The 16,969-nt window shown below is 59.6% G+C and overlaps 1 protein-coding gene across 12 annotated transcripts in view; it reads left to right on the forward strand.

Annotated features, from left to right (window-relative positions):
* Window positions 1-16,969, forward strand: part of GSE1 (Gse1 coiled-coil protein) — a 420,008-nt gene that overhangs the window by 367,753 nt on the left and 35,286 nt on the right. For 8 of the 12 annotated variants that reach the window (XM_079799736.1, XM_079799732.1, XM_079799743.1 and 5 more), the window contains one exon: window positions 14,360-14,578. The exons of the other annotated variants lie outside the window; for them this stretch is intronic. In XM_079799736.1, coding sequence (XP_079655862.1) covers window positions 14,360-14,578 — 219 coding nt within the window. The remainder of the gene's footprint in view (window positions 1-14,359; window positions 14,579-16,969) is intronic. 12 annotated transcript variants of the gene reach the window in all.

Genomic DNA, 16,969 nt, shown 5'->3' on the forward strand with positions numbered 1-16,969 from the left:
AGTCAGCTCCAAATCCCAGGGGTCCCTGTCCCGGCCCTGGCCCTCCCTTCCTGATGCTTTAAGCAGGTTCCCAAGTTCACGGGGGAAGCTACCGCAAGGAAAGTGGGAGGGCAGAGAGTTTGCAAGCATCTGTGGAAAAGAGGAGAGCTGGTGAACCTGAGGCTTTGTGGGGTTCCAGTGGGACCTGGGGGTTTCTGACAGGTGACTTTTAACTGAGAAGAGAGTGTTTATTCTTGGCTGCACTTCAAAATCACCTGGGGAACCCCCAGGCCCAGGCTGGACTTGTGACCAATTAAGCTCTAATTTTTAGGGTGTGGGGCACAGATGTCTGTGTTTATAAGCCCCCGCCCCAGGTGACTGCAGTCAGACGCTGAGCTAGAAGGGCCTTCTGCTCTGGGGAGGGGTAAGCAGTGTCTCGCCTGGGGAGCCGGCATCGGCTCTGTACCCCAGAATTGATGGGGGCAATCCAGTGAGCTAGAGCCTGGGACCAGGCACCCTCGCCTCGCTAGGGGAGGCGGTGGAAAAACACAGTGGGCATGGAGGCTTCTGATTACCCACAACCCATTGCCAGGTCTCTGGCTGGCTCTGGCCTTTGTATGAACCGGAGGTAAAAGCCTGCCGGTAACGCTCCTTACCTGGCCCAGGTGAGCCGAAGCCTTTTCTTCTAAAGGGCCTTCAAGTGCAGAGTTATATTTGGATGGGTGGCTTCTGTGTCTGTCTGGCGTGCTGGCCAGACCTTCTAATTCTGGAACCGGTTCCTCCAGCTGGAGAACTTGACGTGTGTATGAGGAATTGCACGTTGTAGTGGCTCTGAGGCTGCCAGAGCTGGGTGGGGGCATCCCACAGGGACAAATGATGCCATAGACCCCTCCCCCTGTAACCATCCTCCCAGCTGTGTCCCATCTGTACGATGGGGATAGAGAAGCCTTCTCTGCATTCGTGGGTTCAGTTCTGCCTATAATATGGAGGGCCGACAGTTCATCCTTGTCCTCCGTGACGCTGGTATCCTGGGGTTTTAACTTACGAGGCCCAGAAGACTGCCTGTGCCCCTGACCCTGCAGCTTGCCGTGTTTGAGGTGGGGAGGGGCTGCTGCCACTTTTCCCAGCAAGACCCAAAGGCTCAAGCTGCCAAATTCGCCCCTGCTGGAGCTGCAGCCGCCACCTGGGTCCTTCTGGGGCCTCCCCTGCTGCCGGGGTCTCAAAACCGTACATGTGCGTACACGCTTGCACGTGCCCATGCACACATACCTTTCTCGGCCACCTTGGGGGCTGCACCCGGGGTCTGGGAGGAGGGAGGCACTTTTTCACACGACTGCCCCTCCCCCAGCTCTGCCCTTCCTGTGCTCAGACGGTAGGTCTGTGGCCACCGGCAACAATAAAAGAAATTGATCCATGAGCGTTGGTCAGGGCAGTATTGATGTGGGACAGGTTAAGCCGTCCCGAAGGAAAATCTGTGTGTCGAAGGGGAGAGGCCTGCCGGCAGGGGCAGGCAGGAACCTCCTTTGTGCTAACTCCAGTCGTCACTCCTGGGGTCCTGGGCACCCTAACATGCCACTCAGCCCTTTGGTAACAAGAGGGACAAATGCCTTCGTGTGACGCAATCCCATGGTGTGACTGTATATGCCACGGCAGGTCTTGATCTGGGTTAATGCGTTGTCTCCCGGATATAGTGACCTAGAGGTGCCGGGCTGTTGTGTGTCCTCCGGAGGTGGTGGTTTCACTCTCTGTTTCGTCTGCCCTTGAAATGGGTCTGACTTTCAAGGTCGGGACCATCCCCATAACCCCTAGCTAGGAGAAATGGGGGACCCATGGGGCTCCTCTTCCTGCCTGAAGTCAGACCGCTGGGAATAGTAGAGAGAGAACGGAAAACCAAGGGATGAGTGGGTTCATCCTACTAAATTCCCCCTGTTCTCTGAGTGCAGTTTTGTAACGCTTTTGCCTGTGATGGGTGGCTTTTTACTACTCAACTATTTGAGGACTCACGAGACATGGCCGCTGCTGTGCTGACAAAGTTGAATGCGGGTAAAACTGACGATAGTGTCCCAAACTGGTCAGATGGGAATGCTGGAGGGACTTCCGCCCAGAGGATGAGGGGCTCTGATCATCCCCTGCCACCTCCCCAGTGTGTGGGGAGAGAACCGAGGCTCCACATGGGCCCCACTCTGCCCTCGGCCTCCGGGCTCTTAAAGAATTTCTCCTGGACCCTGCCTGGGCCCTCAGGGGGAGCCACGGTGTGGGCTGAGGTGGTATGTTTTAGAGACCGACCATCGGGCCTTTTTTTTTTTTTTTTTTACCATATAAGTATAAATAGCCTGTTGCTAAAAGTTAGGCCTAAATATATGTCTTACAAAACATTGTAAGACTAAGAAGGGCTCCTCAGTGGGGATGCCAGACCCTGAGGCTGTACCTTAGGCACAGGGAGTGCATTTTAACTAACTGTCTGGTTCCCAAGTTGGAGCTGGTAGAACTGTGTTCCTCTCCCCAGCTGTCCTGTGTCTGGTGGGGGGTCGGTGGGGTGCCAGGGTGCCTGCAGCCAGGGCCCTCAGTGGACTTCGGGGTTTCGTGTCACAGCTACCAACAGGGTCTGTACCATTGGTGGCAACGCCCGCACAAGCCCGCGTGGGCAGGTTCACCCGGGTTCGGGGAAGAGAAAGGGTGGGAAGGCTTGAGCTCCTTAGGAAGCTGCTGGGTGCTCCAGGAGCAGTTGTGGGGGTGCATTGCCTGCCCACCCGCAGCCAGTCACCCAGACCTTCATGTACCTGCCCCATTCTGGCTAACCGGGGTCTCTCTGTGCCTCTGAACCCTCGGCCTCCAAGGATTCCAAGAGGGGAAGAAAACCCTACTACATTCAGTAAGGACTGTGCTTGAGGCCTTCTTTGCGTCCACAGCAGGTCTTGGGGTGGACTGGGTGGCTCCAAGGTATGATCCGAGAGAATTTGGTTACCTCTTTTGGAGCGGCACCTGTGAGACCGCTTTCGGATCTGAACATCCTGCCAGGGTTACTGGAACCTTACAGGTTCCCAGTTGGAGCGAAGGGGGAGATGTTTGTTTATTTTTGCGCGGAGTCCAGAATTATTTAGACCTAGGCAACTGGTGACAGACTGTGTGGCCGGAAAAAGGTGCCTGACCAGCCTGCTGGGCCTGTGGCGCAGTTGGAGCTCACAGCTCATCGTTTGTGTCTGTTCCGCAGCCCATTTTGGCTAGAGGGTAGTTGGTTTTTCTTTAGTGGGACATTTACTCATGTGGGCATGGTACCCGGGGCTTTGAAGGTGACCGATGAGCCCAGGTGAAGAAACATCATGAAAAAACAGAGTTTTCTGAATCTTACCTTTGATACCCTGTATCCACTCCGTCTGGGCAGAACAGGTTAGGAGAGGGTGTTACTACTCAGGGTTTGATATGTAAAGAATCCATGTTATAGGAGTCTGTAACCTGGGTTCATGGATGCCTCACATATCCATGGGGTTTACAGGTGGGCTTCTGTGAACTTAGTAAAACTATATACAGAATTAATTCGGTAGGAGTATTTTTCTGGTGAGAAGTCTGTTCTGCAGACCATCTTGAGAATGGACCTTTTGGCAAAAGCAAAAACCATTTTATAATTTGAGGCTGGCCCTGGCTTGAATGAACTTTCTTAAAAATATATGTATTTTTTTTCTTTGCTGATTTCAGATAGGAAGGGAGGAGAGAGAGAGAGAAACATCAATGATGAGAGAGAATCATTGATTTGCTGCCTCCTGCAGGACCCCCACTGGGGATCGAGCTCACCACCCGGGCCTGTGCCATGCATGACCAGGAATCGAACCGTGACCTCCTGGTTCAGAGGTCGGTGCTCAACCACTGAGCCATGCCGGCCGGGCTGAGTGAACTGGCTTTGATACAGGCGAGACCCACCTGCGGGTGGCATGTGCCAGGATCACGGCCTCCCGCCCGATGGCCCTCACCCCCAAGGCTGAGGGTGGAGGCGATGACCTCTTCCTCCTGAATCTGGATTGAATTCAGATGTTGACATGTGAGCTGAGGGTCCCGGCTGCTGTATTGTATTAAGTTCCTCCAGATGCTGTTCATTGCCTGAGCCCACAAAGCGTTTCAGAGCTGGAGAGGCCGCGTGGCATTGAGCAAGCAGACCAACAGAGGTGATAGGGAGTGGCGGGGACTCTGGCAAGCTGGAGACTCGGGGACAGACTAAGGGACAACTGCCGCTCTCCAGATCATGGTTTTGTGGCTTCTGATTTTTTAAGAGAAACTGGAAATCTTCATTTTAACTTGAAATTTTCTGTTTTAAAATGTTTTCCATTGATTTGCACTTAAAACAACACCGCTTCAGGCTAAATAAATAAAGATCTGTGGGTTCCAGGAGGCCTGCTTAGCTTTCCCTGCCTTCTCCCGTCTGGTCTTCCCCCTCTGGAGTACTAGGAACTGAGCTTGGCCGTTCCGCGACCTGACAGGGCCCTCCCGAGAAGCTGAGTAGGGGGTCAGGCAGCAAACTGGTCTTCTGGCTGGTTTTCTAACCAGTGGTCCAGTCCCCCGACTAGTGAGTGCCTGCCGTTTGGGATTCTAAAGCTCCCAGCCTGCCCGAACAGGGATGCAGGCGGCACCCTTTCCACGTTGAGTCTCGTCACCTGTGAAGATGTGGCTGCTGTGCATGCTGGTCCCTGGTCTGCCGCCGAGCACCTTAGGGCTGGGGAGCCAGGTGGAGAATGCCCACCCGCACAGCCACAGACGGCGTTTGTCAGCCTGCACTCAGTACCGGAGGCACAATGCTCGTCGATGGGTACACTGCACTGCTCTCGGCTAGAGGAGCTGTTTGAACTCAGGTTCCTGGGCCCAGCCTCCTCTGCAGGGAAAAAGCAGGAAAGGGGGGTGGGGTGCTGGGACTGGCCAGGCAGCAGCCTCTGCTGCTTTCCCTAGTCAGGTTATAGTAAGGGCCTGGCCCTGACCCCTGCCCTCCTGGCCTGTTTCCCCACCTGCTGGCCCTGGCCTGCCGGCAGCTCTATGGAAACTGGGAGACATTCAGTGTCCACCTCCTGGCCAGGTTGGGTTCCTCTCCCTTGGGACCTCTCGTCCGCATTGGACACCTTTGACCCCCCACCCGCTTCCTGCACTCGCGCCTCCGGAGTCACTGAAAGGGCTCCTTTGTGAGCGAGGCTCTGCCTGGAGGTGGCCTGGTTAGCTCAGGTGCCGCAAGCTCACACCGGGTCGCTGCCAGGTTGTGTCCTAGGTTTACTGTGGCTCCAGCATGGATTCGCGGCAGGAATGGGGGGATCGGGGTAGGGGGAGGTCCCAAGGCCAGGTCTTCATCTTTACAACCTGGCTTTGTGTCATCTCTGATTCTCACTGGTGCCATCTGTAAAATGGGGGCAGTACATAGGTGGACACTCTCACAGGACTGGGGTCTGTAAAATGGGAGGTTACCCTTGGTGTGTGTGCTGGAGGGTGGGGGGGGTGTCCTTTCCGATGTCCTCTCATTTTTAAAAGGACAATTCCAGTTCAGCAGCAAGGAAAACTGGGTTCCCATCCCGGCTCCTCGGCCTCTTAGCAGGCCACCTCAGACAAGGGTGTGACCCTCTTCCAGCCTTGCTTTACTCATCTGTAGAGTGGGGGTAAGAGGCAGGATAAACACATGGTCGGGGCTCCTTGGCCCTGGGACCACTGAACCCGGCACATTGGATGTAGGGGTGATGGACGGTGGGAATCGGGCCCACTGGATCCGTGCTTGGCTCTCTGGGTTCAGCAGTGTGACTCTGGGTAGCTTGCCTGACCTCCTGTCTGGTAGGGTCTGTTCCTGGCGTTATTAGGGAGGGTAGCTGATGCTCGGGGCAAAGTGTTCTAGAATGAGCAACTGTTGTTAGGGAATGGCTCCCAGGGAATGGCCCCCCGGGGGGTTCAGGATGCTGGGCTGCAACAATGACCTGGTCTCACAGCCTTTTCTTATCTTTATTGTTCTCTTCCTCGAGGCTTCAGGCCCTTCCAGTCCCGAGGCTGCTGGTTTCTGCCTCTTCCCACCCCTCCCAGGATGGCCCTGCCACCCCCGAGCTGCTCTGAGCCCTTCATCTGTCCTGCCCAGGCTTCTCCAGACGCAACAGCTTAGAATAATCTGTCAAATGTCGCTGCCATCTGTTGCCTGACTTCCGTCCTTCGCCTCCACCGGAACCTCCGGGACTCCCAGTCATCTGTGGCCTTGAACCTCAACCCCTAGACTGTCCTTGGAGGCCTCTGTCAGCGGGCTGCCCTGGGCGCCAACCCTGTGCCCATCACTGTCCTTGCCGCCACTTTGTGGCTCCTACCCAGGACACCTCCCACCGTGAAGCAGCCTGGGTCCTGAGCCCTGTGGATCTGCCCCTCCCTCCCCTGCCCTTCCCTCCTCTGCCCGCCCCTCTCCTTCTCCCCCCTCCCACGTGGTACACTCGCATTGAGTGACACCCTAGGGGTCTCTCCCGAAAGCTCAAATGTTGCCCCCATCAACCCCTATATGTTGCAGCTGTGGGGGCATCCTGGGGCCTGGGCCAAACCCACTCACGGATCCCTGGTGACCCCGGAATTAGCTTTGCAAACAGCTCACCCGGTGGTGCCAGCTCTGGGGGGGTGGACTTGCTCCTGGGGGTGGGCTCCCATTCTCATTGATTAGGGTCTGGCAGACACTGTCTGCTCATAAGCTCCTGCCTTCAGCATTCTGTAGTGACTTAATAAATGCTGCTGAGTGACAGGTCTGCACCACAGGGAGGATGGCAACCTTGTTGTAAAATGAACGGCCTTGTTATTCATTTCACTCCTGGGCCAGGGTCCCATGCAGGCACACAGACTGGCCTCCCTCCCTGTTGTCTCTCCCCCTCCCTCCTTTCTCCCCCTCCCTCCTCTCCCCCTGGGCTTCTCCCCCCCTCCCTGCTCTCCCCCTCCCTTCTTTCCTCTTCCTCCTTCCCCTCTTATGTTCTCTGGGTCCCTCTCTCTGGTTCCAGGTCAGGATCCAGGCCATCTGCTGGGCCTTCTCCTGCTTGCAGCAGTCACCGAGGGCCTTGGCTCAGCCTGCCAGCTACTCAGGGCATTAGCCTCGGGGTGTAATTCCAGTTCAGGGACTCAGGGCAAGTAAAAGGCCCCAATCCCCTTAGAAGCCTACAACCTGAGGGGGTGTCCTTAGTAGAAAAAGGACATTAAGGCCTCAGCAGGCCACCCCTGTGCATCCGGGAGCAAGAGGACCTTCCCCACTCTCCCAGCCTCCTCCCCCACCCCCAAGAAAAATTGTTTCGTGCGAGTGAGCGCAGAACACCCCAAGGCAAATATAATAATGAATTTATTATGAAGCCACTCATGCTCCTGAGATCACGTGGCACTGCACAGCCCCCTTGCCTGGGTCTCCGTACAGGGTGACCCGGCCTTGTTCAGGCTGCCGAAGCATCCCCCTTTAGGTGGGGGCACAGGGGCCCCAAGCCAGGGGGGGACGCCCTTTATTTGTTCACAAACATTTCTTTCTGCGGTAATGAAAAATTACCAAGAGGGGTGATTAGAGAATGCTAGTCCAGATTGCGCACCGGCCCGAAAGTGAAGCCCCGCTGGGCCCAGCCTCGCGGGGTGTAATTACCCCGGGGGGAGCCGTCAGGGGCAGGGGCGGATTGGTGCTTGAACCGGGAGCCAGCAGAAAATTCATCTCAGCTATTAGCTTGTAATTACAGAGCATGGAGGGAGCAGGCCTGAGGTCTGGAGCCGGGAAGAGCAGGGATGAAAGGAAGTGGTAATTATGGGGTCCACGGGAGGCCGGGAGGGAGGGGGGAGGGCGGCTGAGTGCTGATTAATAAGGCTCCTCCGAGGTGGCGCGGCGGAGGGAGCAGGAGCCGCGCCGTGTTCAGTGGTGGAGGGGGCGGGCCGCCTCCGCGCTTTAAACCCCGCTGTCGGGAGCCTTTGCACAGCGCGCACCCCACGGGGGCTGTGCCGGAGAACACGGAGCAAGGTGGGATCCGGGAGAACGCCCTGGGTGTTCCAGCAGGCCCGCCCCTCACACTTGGATCTTCCTTTCTTTTTTACCCTTTTTTTTTTTTTAAAAAAAAAAAAGCTTTGTGCCGCTTCTGGTCATGTTTAAAACGCAAGCAGAGGAGAGGAACAAGTATTGATTAAAGACACCGCAGTTTGATAGAGGGAGCAGAAGAGGCCAACGCCTCCCCCTGGTTCCAAGACTGGGCGAGCCGTCCTGCCTCTCCAGACCCTCGCCTTCGGTGGAGTGGCGGCCTGGTCACCTGTGGGTGCTGTGAGCCCGGGGGCTTTCCTCTCTGCCTGCCCTCGGCCTCCGGCGAAAGCACGTGGGCTTTGGGCTCTGTTGGGCGGGCCCTAGAAAGATCCGGGGCGGGGGGCAGAAAGCTGGGGCTCAGAGCGGTTGGAGGGGTCCTGGCGGCTTGAAGGGGCCCAGGAGCTGTTGGGTTTTGCCTCGGGGGTCTGGCTGTGCTGGCTCTTTTCTCCTCCAGAGTGGGGACAGCTGAGGGGGCAGGAGGCCCTGTCTAGAGACACAGCCTGTGATGCAAATGAGAAGGCCTGGAGGAAACCAGCTCCTGCTCCTGCGGAGTCCGATGTGTCGGGAGAGCGTGTACAAGGCGGAGAGGAGCGGCCCTGCCTCCCCGGGCGCCCCCAGCCCCCAGCCCTCATCCATCATTGGCCTTCACGCAACAGAGCTCGTTCCCAGCTGTTAGGATAATGAATTTACATGAGCTGATAATGTAGACAAGAATTCAGTCAATGGCCAGAAGCGGCAGAAGTTAATAAATACCTCTCTAATGAGGGCAGGGGGAATAGGCGCCCCAGGGCTTCCTGAGGGTGCAGGGGCCGCCCCCAGGCTCCCCTCCACCCACCCCGGGCCTCCACAGTCACAGTGCCTGGCCTCAGCCGGAGAACAGCTGTGTGTGGGAGGCCCAGGTCCACCTTTCTGGGCAGGACCTGGGGGGGAAGAGCAGCAAGCAGCCCTGAGTGACCCCCGGCCTGTACTAAGGAAGGAGTGGGAGGTTCTCAGAGCCCTGTCAGTACACAGCAGGTCCAGGGTGACCCAGGGTCCCTGGCCCCCCCCCCAGTTTGGCCTGGTCTTTCTGTCCTAGGTGTGAGGGAGCTGCCATCCGGCTGCTGCGGTGTCCCCCGGACCCCCGCTGAGGCACACATGCCGAGGAGGAATGCTAATTTTAGATGCCTAATGAAGCTGCTCATTTGGAATTCTATTTTAAGTGACCTGACATCAGCAGAGCAGCTTTCCTGGCTCCTAGCTCTTGGAGCCCATGGCTGACACCATGGCAGGGACGCTGGCTATGGGGGATAACCCCTCCAGGAGCCCCAGGGGGCTATACACGGGGACACAGGCCACTGGCCGGGTTTGGGGAGCAGGTGCCAGGCTTTGTCTGAAGATGGGGAGGGCAGGCTCAGTGCGGGGAGGAGGGGTGTCACTGTCTGGATGCCAGCGGGAACTCGATGATGACATTCAGGTGGTGGCTGACCCAGGAAAGGAAGGAGAGGCAGACCAGGCCATCGAGGGGGGCTGTAGGTGAGGATTTGGGTTTGGGTTCCGTTCCAGCAGGGACACCCCAGTTCCCTTGGCTTCTGCACCTGGCTGGCTGGCGGCCCTAGTCGGGGACACGCCCCCCCCCCATGCTCCTGTTGGCTGTGCCAACTTCATGCAGGCGAGTCTCCATCTCTTTGAGGGCCCCCGTTTTTTGAAAAGCTGGTTCACTGCAGAAATACTAGGACACAGAGAGTTTAAAAAGGACAAAAAAGAGATTTGCTCCTCTTGTTGCCAACTGAAGACACCCACCACCGGCCATCAGGGACATGTGACATTTTGGGGTCTGGCCTGGGATTTGCTCTGTGGCACCACCTGCCCACCCCGCACCTCTGTGCCATCCTGCCCAGCACTGGCAGCTGGCAGTCGCAGCATGTTCACCCGGGTTGCCAGCTGGCCAGCCTGTCACACGGCCACTGGGCAGTGACCTCACACCTGCTCCCCCGGCCTCTGGGACTGGTCATTGGGAGGTGCAACAGTTACACTGCCCACCCTCGCTCCCCAGCTCCTCCTCCCTGTTGGTATGGCGGGGTACATGCGGTGTGGGCTCCCGGCAGGGCAGCGCCCGCCCGCTCTCAGCCCCAGACTGGATCTGGGTCTGGGCCCTGGCCTCGGAAGTGGGATGTGGGTGCTGTGTTTGAGTAACCGGGTCTGCTGCTGATCACGTTAGCCCTTGGATCCAAGCCTGCCCTTCCCCATCTGTAGAATGGGCACAAAGACACCTTTGTCTTAGGGTATTTGGGATTTAAAGTGGTGGCCACACCTCTAAGGGATGGGGGGAAAGGGGTGATTGATGGCATCAGACAGGACTCTGTGGGTAAAGGCACATAGTAATTCTTTGCCAATGGTTGAACTCTTTTTCCATTACAGCTGATACTCAATATTATTTTATTTTAGCTTCAGATACACAGCATAATGGTTAGACAATCAGGTGGTTGAACTTCTTGGGCTTCAAGAAAGAAGGGAGATAAGGACAGGTTGAGAGGGTGGGTCTTGATGAGACAAGTAGGCAGTGACACTCTGTGATGCTGCACAACAAACTATCCCAAACTTAAAAGACAGTCAGGGACTCGGGAGCAGCTCGGCTGGCGCGTCTGGCTCAGTCTGCAATGAGGCTGTCATCGAGCTGCTGCCTGGGCTTTTGTCTCATCTGGAGGCTTGACAGGGGCTGGAGGAGCAGCTGCCAGGATGGCACCTTGCACAGCTACTGACGGGAGGGCATGGCTCTCTGAAACACGGATTCTCAGCAGGCTGCTTGAGCATCCTCACAGCACGGCAGCTGACCGCCCTCAGCTCAAGTGATCGGAGGTAACTGAAACCTCAGAAAGCGAAACTATCAGGCGGGCTACTGTGGTAAAAAAAAATACTTTAGCTCACTGTGCGTGTTTACGCCTTTGGTCGGACGTCATGGTTAGGTCTCAGACTGGGCAGGTGGTGTCATGAGTGGTTAGAATGCTGTGTCTGAGCCCATGAAACGGGGTTCAAGTCCTATTTGTGCTGCTTAACTGTGTGGCTTTGAACCGTCTGCATGGCCTTAACCAGTGTTCAAACAGCTCCTGGCTTTAATTTCCCCACGTGCCCGCTGCTGGCCTCTGGGCGATCCTGAGGCCGTGAGGAGTGGGCACGGGGGGGGGGGGGGGGGGGGCGTAGTAAGTGGTGGCTCTGCCGCTGCGGCCTCTCCCGGGCTCTCCTGAGAGGGGACTGGAGGACCTGTGTGACCTCTGAGGATTGCTTAGATGCCCCCTGGGTGAGGGAGCCCTGGGGTCCCTCCTCACACACCTCATCTGCCAGGCGGCCCTTGTACTGACCCACCCTCTGAGCTCCTTGTGAGGCCTGGTGAACTCAAAGCCCTGCCTGGGGCCCCAGAGAGGCAGGCCTCCATCTTACGCCACTTAGCATCTGTAGACAACCCCCCAATTGATGCATGCATTGAGTGTGGGTGCTAAGCAGGACCCTGAGGACTTGTGGACTGCCCACATCAGCTCTTGTGGGTGGGGACACATCCTTGGTGTCCCCTGTGGGCAGCAGGACAAGAGCTCTAGTCCCTGGTGTCCTGGGTGTCAGCCTTCACCAGCTGCCGCTGCTGCCCGCTCAGGGTCATGGACCTGGCCCTCTGCCCGAGGCCTGCATGCCAGGCTGGGCCTGGCTGTCCCCAAGGCCTGGGGAAGGCAGCAGCAGGAGGAGGGGCAGCGTTGGGGTACCCCCACCCCAAGCAGTGCGTAGACTTCTGACACCGCCTCGCCTCTCCCCCTCGAAGCCCCCGGTGGGGCAGTAGGCAGCCTCTGTCCTGGTTTGCTGAGCCTGACCTGTGTGGCCTTGGCCAGACCCCTCACCCGTCCGGACCTAGGAGCAGGGTTTTTGCCCCAGTTGGCCGGATGGGCTGTATAATAACAAGTGATCTTTGGTGTGTGCCTGCCCTGCTCTGAAGCCCAGCACGTAAATTCGCTCCTGGACTCCCTCCGGGACTAACCTCAATGAGGTGGACTTTCTCCTTATCTCCACGTTACAGACCAGGGGATTGAGGCTCAGAGAGGTGAAGGGACTTGCCTAAGGGCTGCAGGGCCAGGTTAGAGCCCCCGGCGCCTGGCCGCTGAGTCAGTGCCGAGCCCTTACCTCCAGGCCCCTGCTTTCTGCTGACGCGTGGCCTTGGCCGCACCTCCCATCCTCTGTCCCTGCCGGCCATGGGGAGGGGAGGCGCCGAAGGCAGCCTTGGGGCCAAGCTTCCGGAGCACGTTGTCCCTGTGCTCCCTGGTCCTGGAGCGGCTGGCTGGGCGCCGGGCCGGCTGAGAAGGGACTCTTGTCAGAACCTGTGCTTTCTGGCCATCAGGCCGCTAGGGCCCGGGACCCTGGTTCTGGGGTTTCTCTGCCGGGTTCGAGGTGACTGGACGTGTGGCTCCCTCTCCCCACCCGCCCCCGCCCTTCCAGAAAGAGGAGGACTCCAGGGGTCAGCCGCGGGTCGGTGCCTGGGCCGCTCCGGGGCTGCTGCCGTGGGCACCGCCGCCCACGTGACCCGCCGGCAGCTGGGAGGCCAGCCTGCTGGCTGTGGGCGCAGGGGCTCTTGAGGGGGTCCTTTGTTCCCGAGGTACAAGCCCTCACCCGAAAGAATGGTGTTCCCTCGAGCTTGCGCCTGCCTCAATATTGTCTTTTATGCGTCAGCTGCTTCCCCCACCCCGCTGCCACCGCCATGCACCCGGCCCCCCGCCCCCCGAGATATTTTTCCTGCCCAGCAGGGCCTGATGGCTCCAGCATGGCCGGGCTCTCTGGGACCCAGGGCTGGGGCGTATGTTCCGGGGAAGTAGGTGGGCTGTGCTCAGCTGGCCGCACGGTTCCAATCAGACCCGTGTAGACTTGACACAGAACCCTGCAGAGGTGAGGTGGGCCTGGGTGGGGGTCACCGCCTGGGGTGGGCCTTGCTCCCACTCCCACGCTCCTGCCCTGTTGTGTTCTTGGGTGTTCTGTGCTTGTGCTTGCCCCACCCCCACGCCCATGACTCCAAGGACCCCCTCCCCGGACGGCCCCGCGGCCTTCCCAGGCCTCTGTCTGGGGTTGTAAGGTCATTGGCTCCTTCCTGCGCGTGACCTGTTGCCCCTGCCAGCTCCGAGGCCGCCGGCCTTGATTTACTCCCCTGGAACTGCACCGCAGTGAGGGAGCAGGGCCTGGGCCTGGGCAGGTGGCCCCAGAGGCAGGAAATGTTCACGGAGAACTTATTTATGGCGTCCTCTCCCGCCCAAGACGGAGCTGGGCCTGATTGATGGGGCGTGCAGGGCAGGGGGAGGCTCCGCCTCCTTGCTGACACTTGAATGGCTGGGCTGTGATTAGGTGGCCAAGTCCTCCCGCGTGGCGTTTGAGGTCACCCTGGTGGTGGCAGCTCCTTGGCCAGCGTGGCCTGACCCTGGCCCCCCGTGGGGAGGGGGTTTCCCCACCGATGCCGGTTAGATCTGCCGTTCCGAATCTTGTGCTGAGGGAGCTCGGCGGGGTCCGGACACTGTGTTCTGTCCCCCACTTCTCCCTCCACCGCTGACGCGGCCTATCCTCCACAGGCTGTTCTCAGAGGCACCTCCTCAGCTGGAGACCATTCAGGACCCCTGGGTGGCTTTGGGACTCGGGAGGGCATGGTGGCGACAGAGAAGGCCTCCAGGCCACCCGCCACCTCCGTGCACCCGGCCCGTGCCCCCAAGATTTTGTCCCTGCCCAGCAGGGGACCGATGGCACCAGCATGGCCTGGCTCTCTGGGATGTGTGTTCAGGGGAAGTGGGTGCGCTGGTCTTGGGGGCCTGCCTCTTTGGGGTCCCCATGCTCAGTCAGATACTGGGTCTGCACTGTCTGAGCCTCTGTTTCCATTTTTCTAAAACGGGGACGGTAACAGTGCCAGCCTCCCCAGCTGTGCCAGAGGCCTGGCAGGAAGGTGAACCGTGTCTTCATTATCACTGCTAGTTTGGCTGGCCCCGCCCCTTGCCTCAGTCTCCCTCCCCCAGGCCTGGTCAGGGATGGTTTCTGATGCTGTCACATTCTCCCAGGCCTGCCCAGTGGCACTGGAGAGGTGGTAGGATTGTGCAGGTCGAGCCATTGGGGTCCCGGGCGCATACCTTGTTCTGTGATTATGGATCCAGGAGGGCGGGGGTGTCCCTGGACCCTCGGGGCCACTGGCTGGACTCGCGGCCCCTTCTCTCTGCAGCGCTGGCTCTGTCTGCTTTGCCTGCCTATCCTCTGGGGCCACCCAGGCTGCTCCTGCTCCCTGCATGCCGCCTGCTGGCCAGACCCTTGAGCCCCGGACCCCGCTCTGGTGCTGGCCTCCTGCTCTCTGGGTGACCTCTGGTTCTTCTCTTCCTGTTTCAGGCATGAGCCATGAGCCCAAGTCCCCTTCACTAGGAATGCTTTCCACCGCGACCAGGACCACCGCCACCGTCAACCCCCTCACCCCCTCGCCGCTCAATGGCGCCCTGGTGCCCAGCGGCAGCCCCGCCACCAGCAGTGCGCTGTCGGCCCAGGCCGCGCCGTCTTCCAGCTTTGCCGCTGCGCTGCGCAAGCTCGCCAAACAGGCAGAGGAGCCCAGAGGTAAGAGGCGCACGCCCGGCCACGGCCGAGGGAGGGAGAGGAGCCCCCCGTGCCTTCCTGCCAGACCGCCCCGCTCCAGGGGCGGCCCGGGAAGCTGCTGGTCCCACGAGCGGGAGCCAGGGCTCCAGGCCACTCTTGGTTTCCTCGTGCTGGTTCTGTCTGCTGGGAGCAGCACAAGGAGCTGCAGGCCTCCCGGACCCCTGCCCGGCCAGCGAGCCACCCAGCCGTGGGCACCTCTGCTTGGCTTCTGCTTTCGCTCTGTCCCTGCCTCTGTCCCTCCTTGGCTCAGGGAGCCACCGTGGGGGTGTCAGCGGTGGGATGTGCACCCGGCTTGGGCCACCGGAGCCCTGAGTGGCCTCAGGGGAGTGCTGAGCCCTGACCCGCCTCCCTGGAGCCCCTGGGAGCCCACTCCCCAGCTCACCTATTCCCTGGAGAGCCATGTGGCTCCAGGCTCTGATACCCACTTCCAGGGTGTCAGGGAGCAGGCTCTGCAAACCTGAATGACCCTGGAACAGGGCTTCTGGGGCAGCTCCCAGCTCACTGAAGCTGGGATGCTGGGGGCATGGACAGGGTTGGTGTCGCCTAGGGGTCCAGAGCCCTAACTCCTGGTGTCTTCTGGGCAGTGACGTGCCGTGTGACGTTGGCAAACGCTGACCCTCTCTGAGCCTCACTCTTCTTGTTTGAACCCTGAGGCTGTCTGTGCCTCTGGCTTCGGGCACTCCTCAGGATGAGCGTCCTGCTTGCCCGCGTTAGTTCTGGTCAAGGGCAGCTGGTTCAACGAGCGGGGGTGGGGGCGGTTCCCACCGAGCTGCCAGGAGCCCTGGGCCCATGCGGATTCTGGGGCAGGCCTCTTAGACACCCTCTGGACTTCCTGCTAGGAGGAGGGGGGCCCACATCTGGGGCAGAGAAAGTGGCTACTCTGGGTGCCTCTGCCTGTCGTCTGCCTCGCCCCAGAGGCCCAAGCCTTGGCATCTGGGTTCCAGGGCCCTCGGGGGCGCCCAGGAAACACGTGTGCAGGAAGGAGCTGTGTCAGTGCTATGGGCTCTGTGGCCTCGGCTCAGTGGAACAGACATCTGCCCTGGCCTGGGTTTGCTGGGGGTTCTCCCAATTCTGAGATCTCGTCTCCTCCCAGCCCCTTGTACTACCGGGATTGGGGATGGAGGAGGAAGTGTGAGGGGAAGGAGCTTAGACTTGATGGGCAGGGTGGCGCTGGCCCAGGAGGGAGGACCTGGGGCCAGCTTTCATGTCCACTTGCTGAGGGCTGCTCCGTCCACTTGGGCAGAGTAGCTGCCAGCAGACCATCCACGTCGCCGCATGCACAACGCCCCCTTACCCTCCACGGCCACTTCTGAGCGACAGGCTGCAGGCCATGACAGCATCAGTGTCAAGCCGCCTGGCTGCCTGGGGTCACGGTGCACCACCCAGCTGAAGAGCAGGTGCCCAGAGGAGGCAGCGAGCTGAGCTCTCTGCCTGCACCCGCTGAGACCCCAGACCAGACAGCCGGGCAGGCTACAGGGCGCCCGGGGAGCCGCGCACGTAGCTAGGATTGAGGCTCGGGGTCTCCTCGCAGCCAGGGAGAAGCCTCTGGGGCAGAATTTGCCCAGCAGCTCCCTGCTTTGGCTGTCTTCTCTTAAGAGCGTTCCAGAAGACAAAGAAACGGCTGGCGTGGCTTTCAAAGCAGCATGTGGGAGGATGCTGGTCCCGCCTGGGCTGAGTCACCCCGAGTGTCAGGGCTGCAGCAAGCAGCTGTGTCCGCTCCCGGCCCGCTGGGCTCGAGTCCTAGAGTGACACCCCACATCTGCAGAGGATATGGCAATGGAAGGGCACACGTCCCTCCTTGCCAGGGCAGGTGGTGGAGAGGCCTGCAGATGTGGGCCCACGTGGAGGCCGGGGGCAGGGAGCAGGAGCTGCCTCAATGGCGCTTTGGCTCCTCGCCAAGGCCCCAGGCTGGCCCAGCGTCTGGCGTGCGTGGTGGCCCAGGAGGCAGCCGCTGTGCTAGAGGCTGCTGGGCCTCGCTGGCTGGGAACAAAGTGTGCTGCTGACGGGGGTCAGGCTCCGTGGCCACAGCCAGGGTGTTTTGAGCGACGCCCTGGGAAGTGTCAGAGAGGGAGCAGAAGGCTGACCCACGCTGGCCTGAGCTCTTCCCATTGTCAAAGCGTGGTGTCTGCCCCTGGCTTACTGAGGTTACTCCCCCGGGGCTGCTGAGAAAGCTGACGTTTGGGTGGGGCCCAGCATCTGTGGGCCCTGGAGCAGTATTTGGACCCTAGGATGCTCTGGTCCTCGAGTTTTGCTGTGTGTGTGCCTGGGCCTCGTCACCTTGTGCCTGGTTGTGGCGGCCACGAGCAAAGTGTGCGCGCTCGAAGCCACGGCAGTCAGTGAGCTCAGTTTGCG

The sequence above is a fragment of the Cnephaeus nilssonii genome (genome assembly GCF_951640355.1).
Source record: "Cnephaeus nilssonii genome assembly, chromosome: 20".
Lineage (NCBI taxonomy): Eukaryota > Metazoa > Chordata > Mammalia > Chiroptera > Vespertilionidae > Cnephaeus > Cnephaeus nilssonii.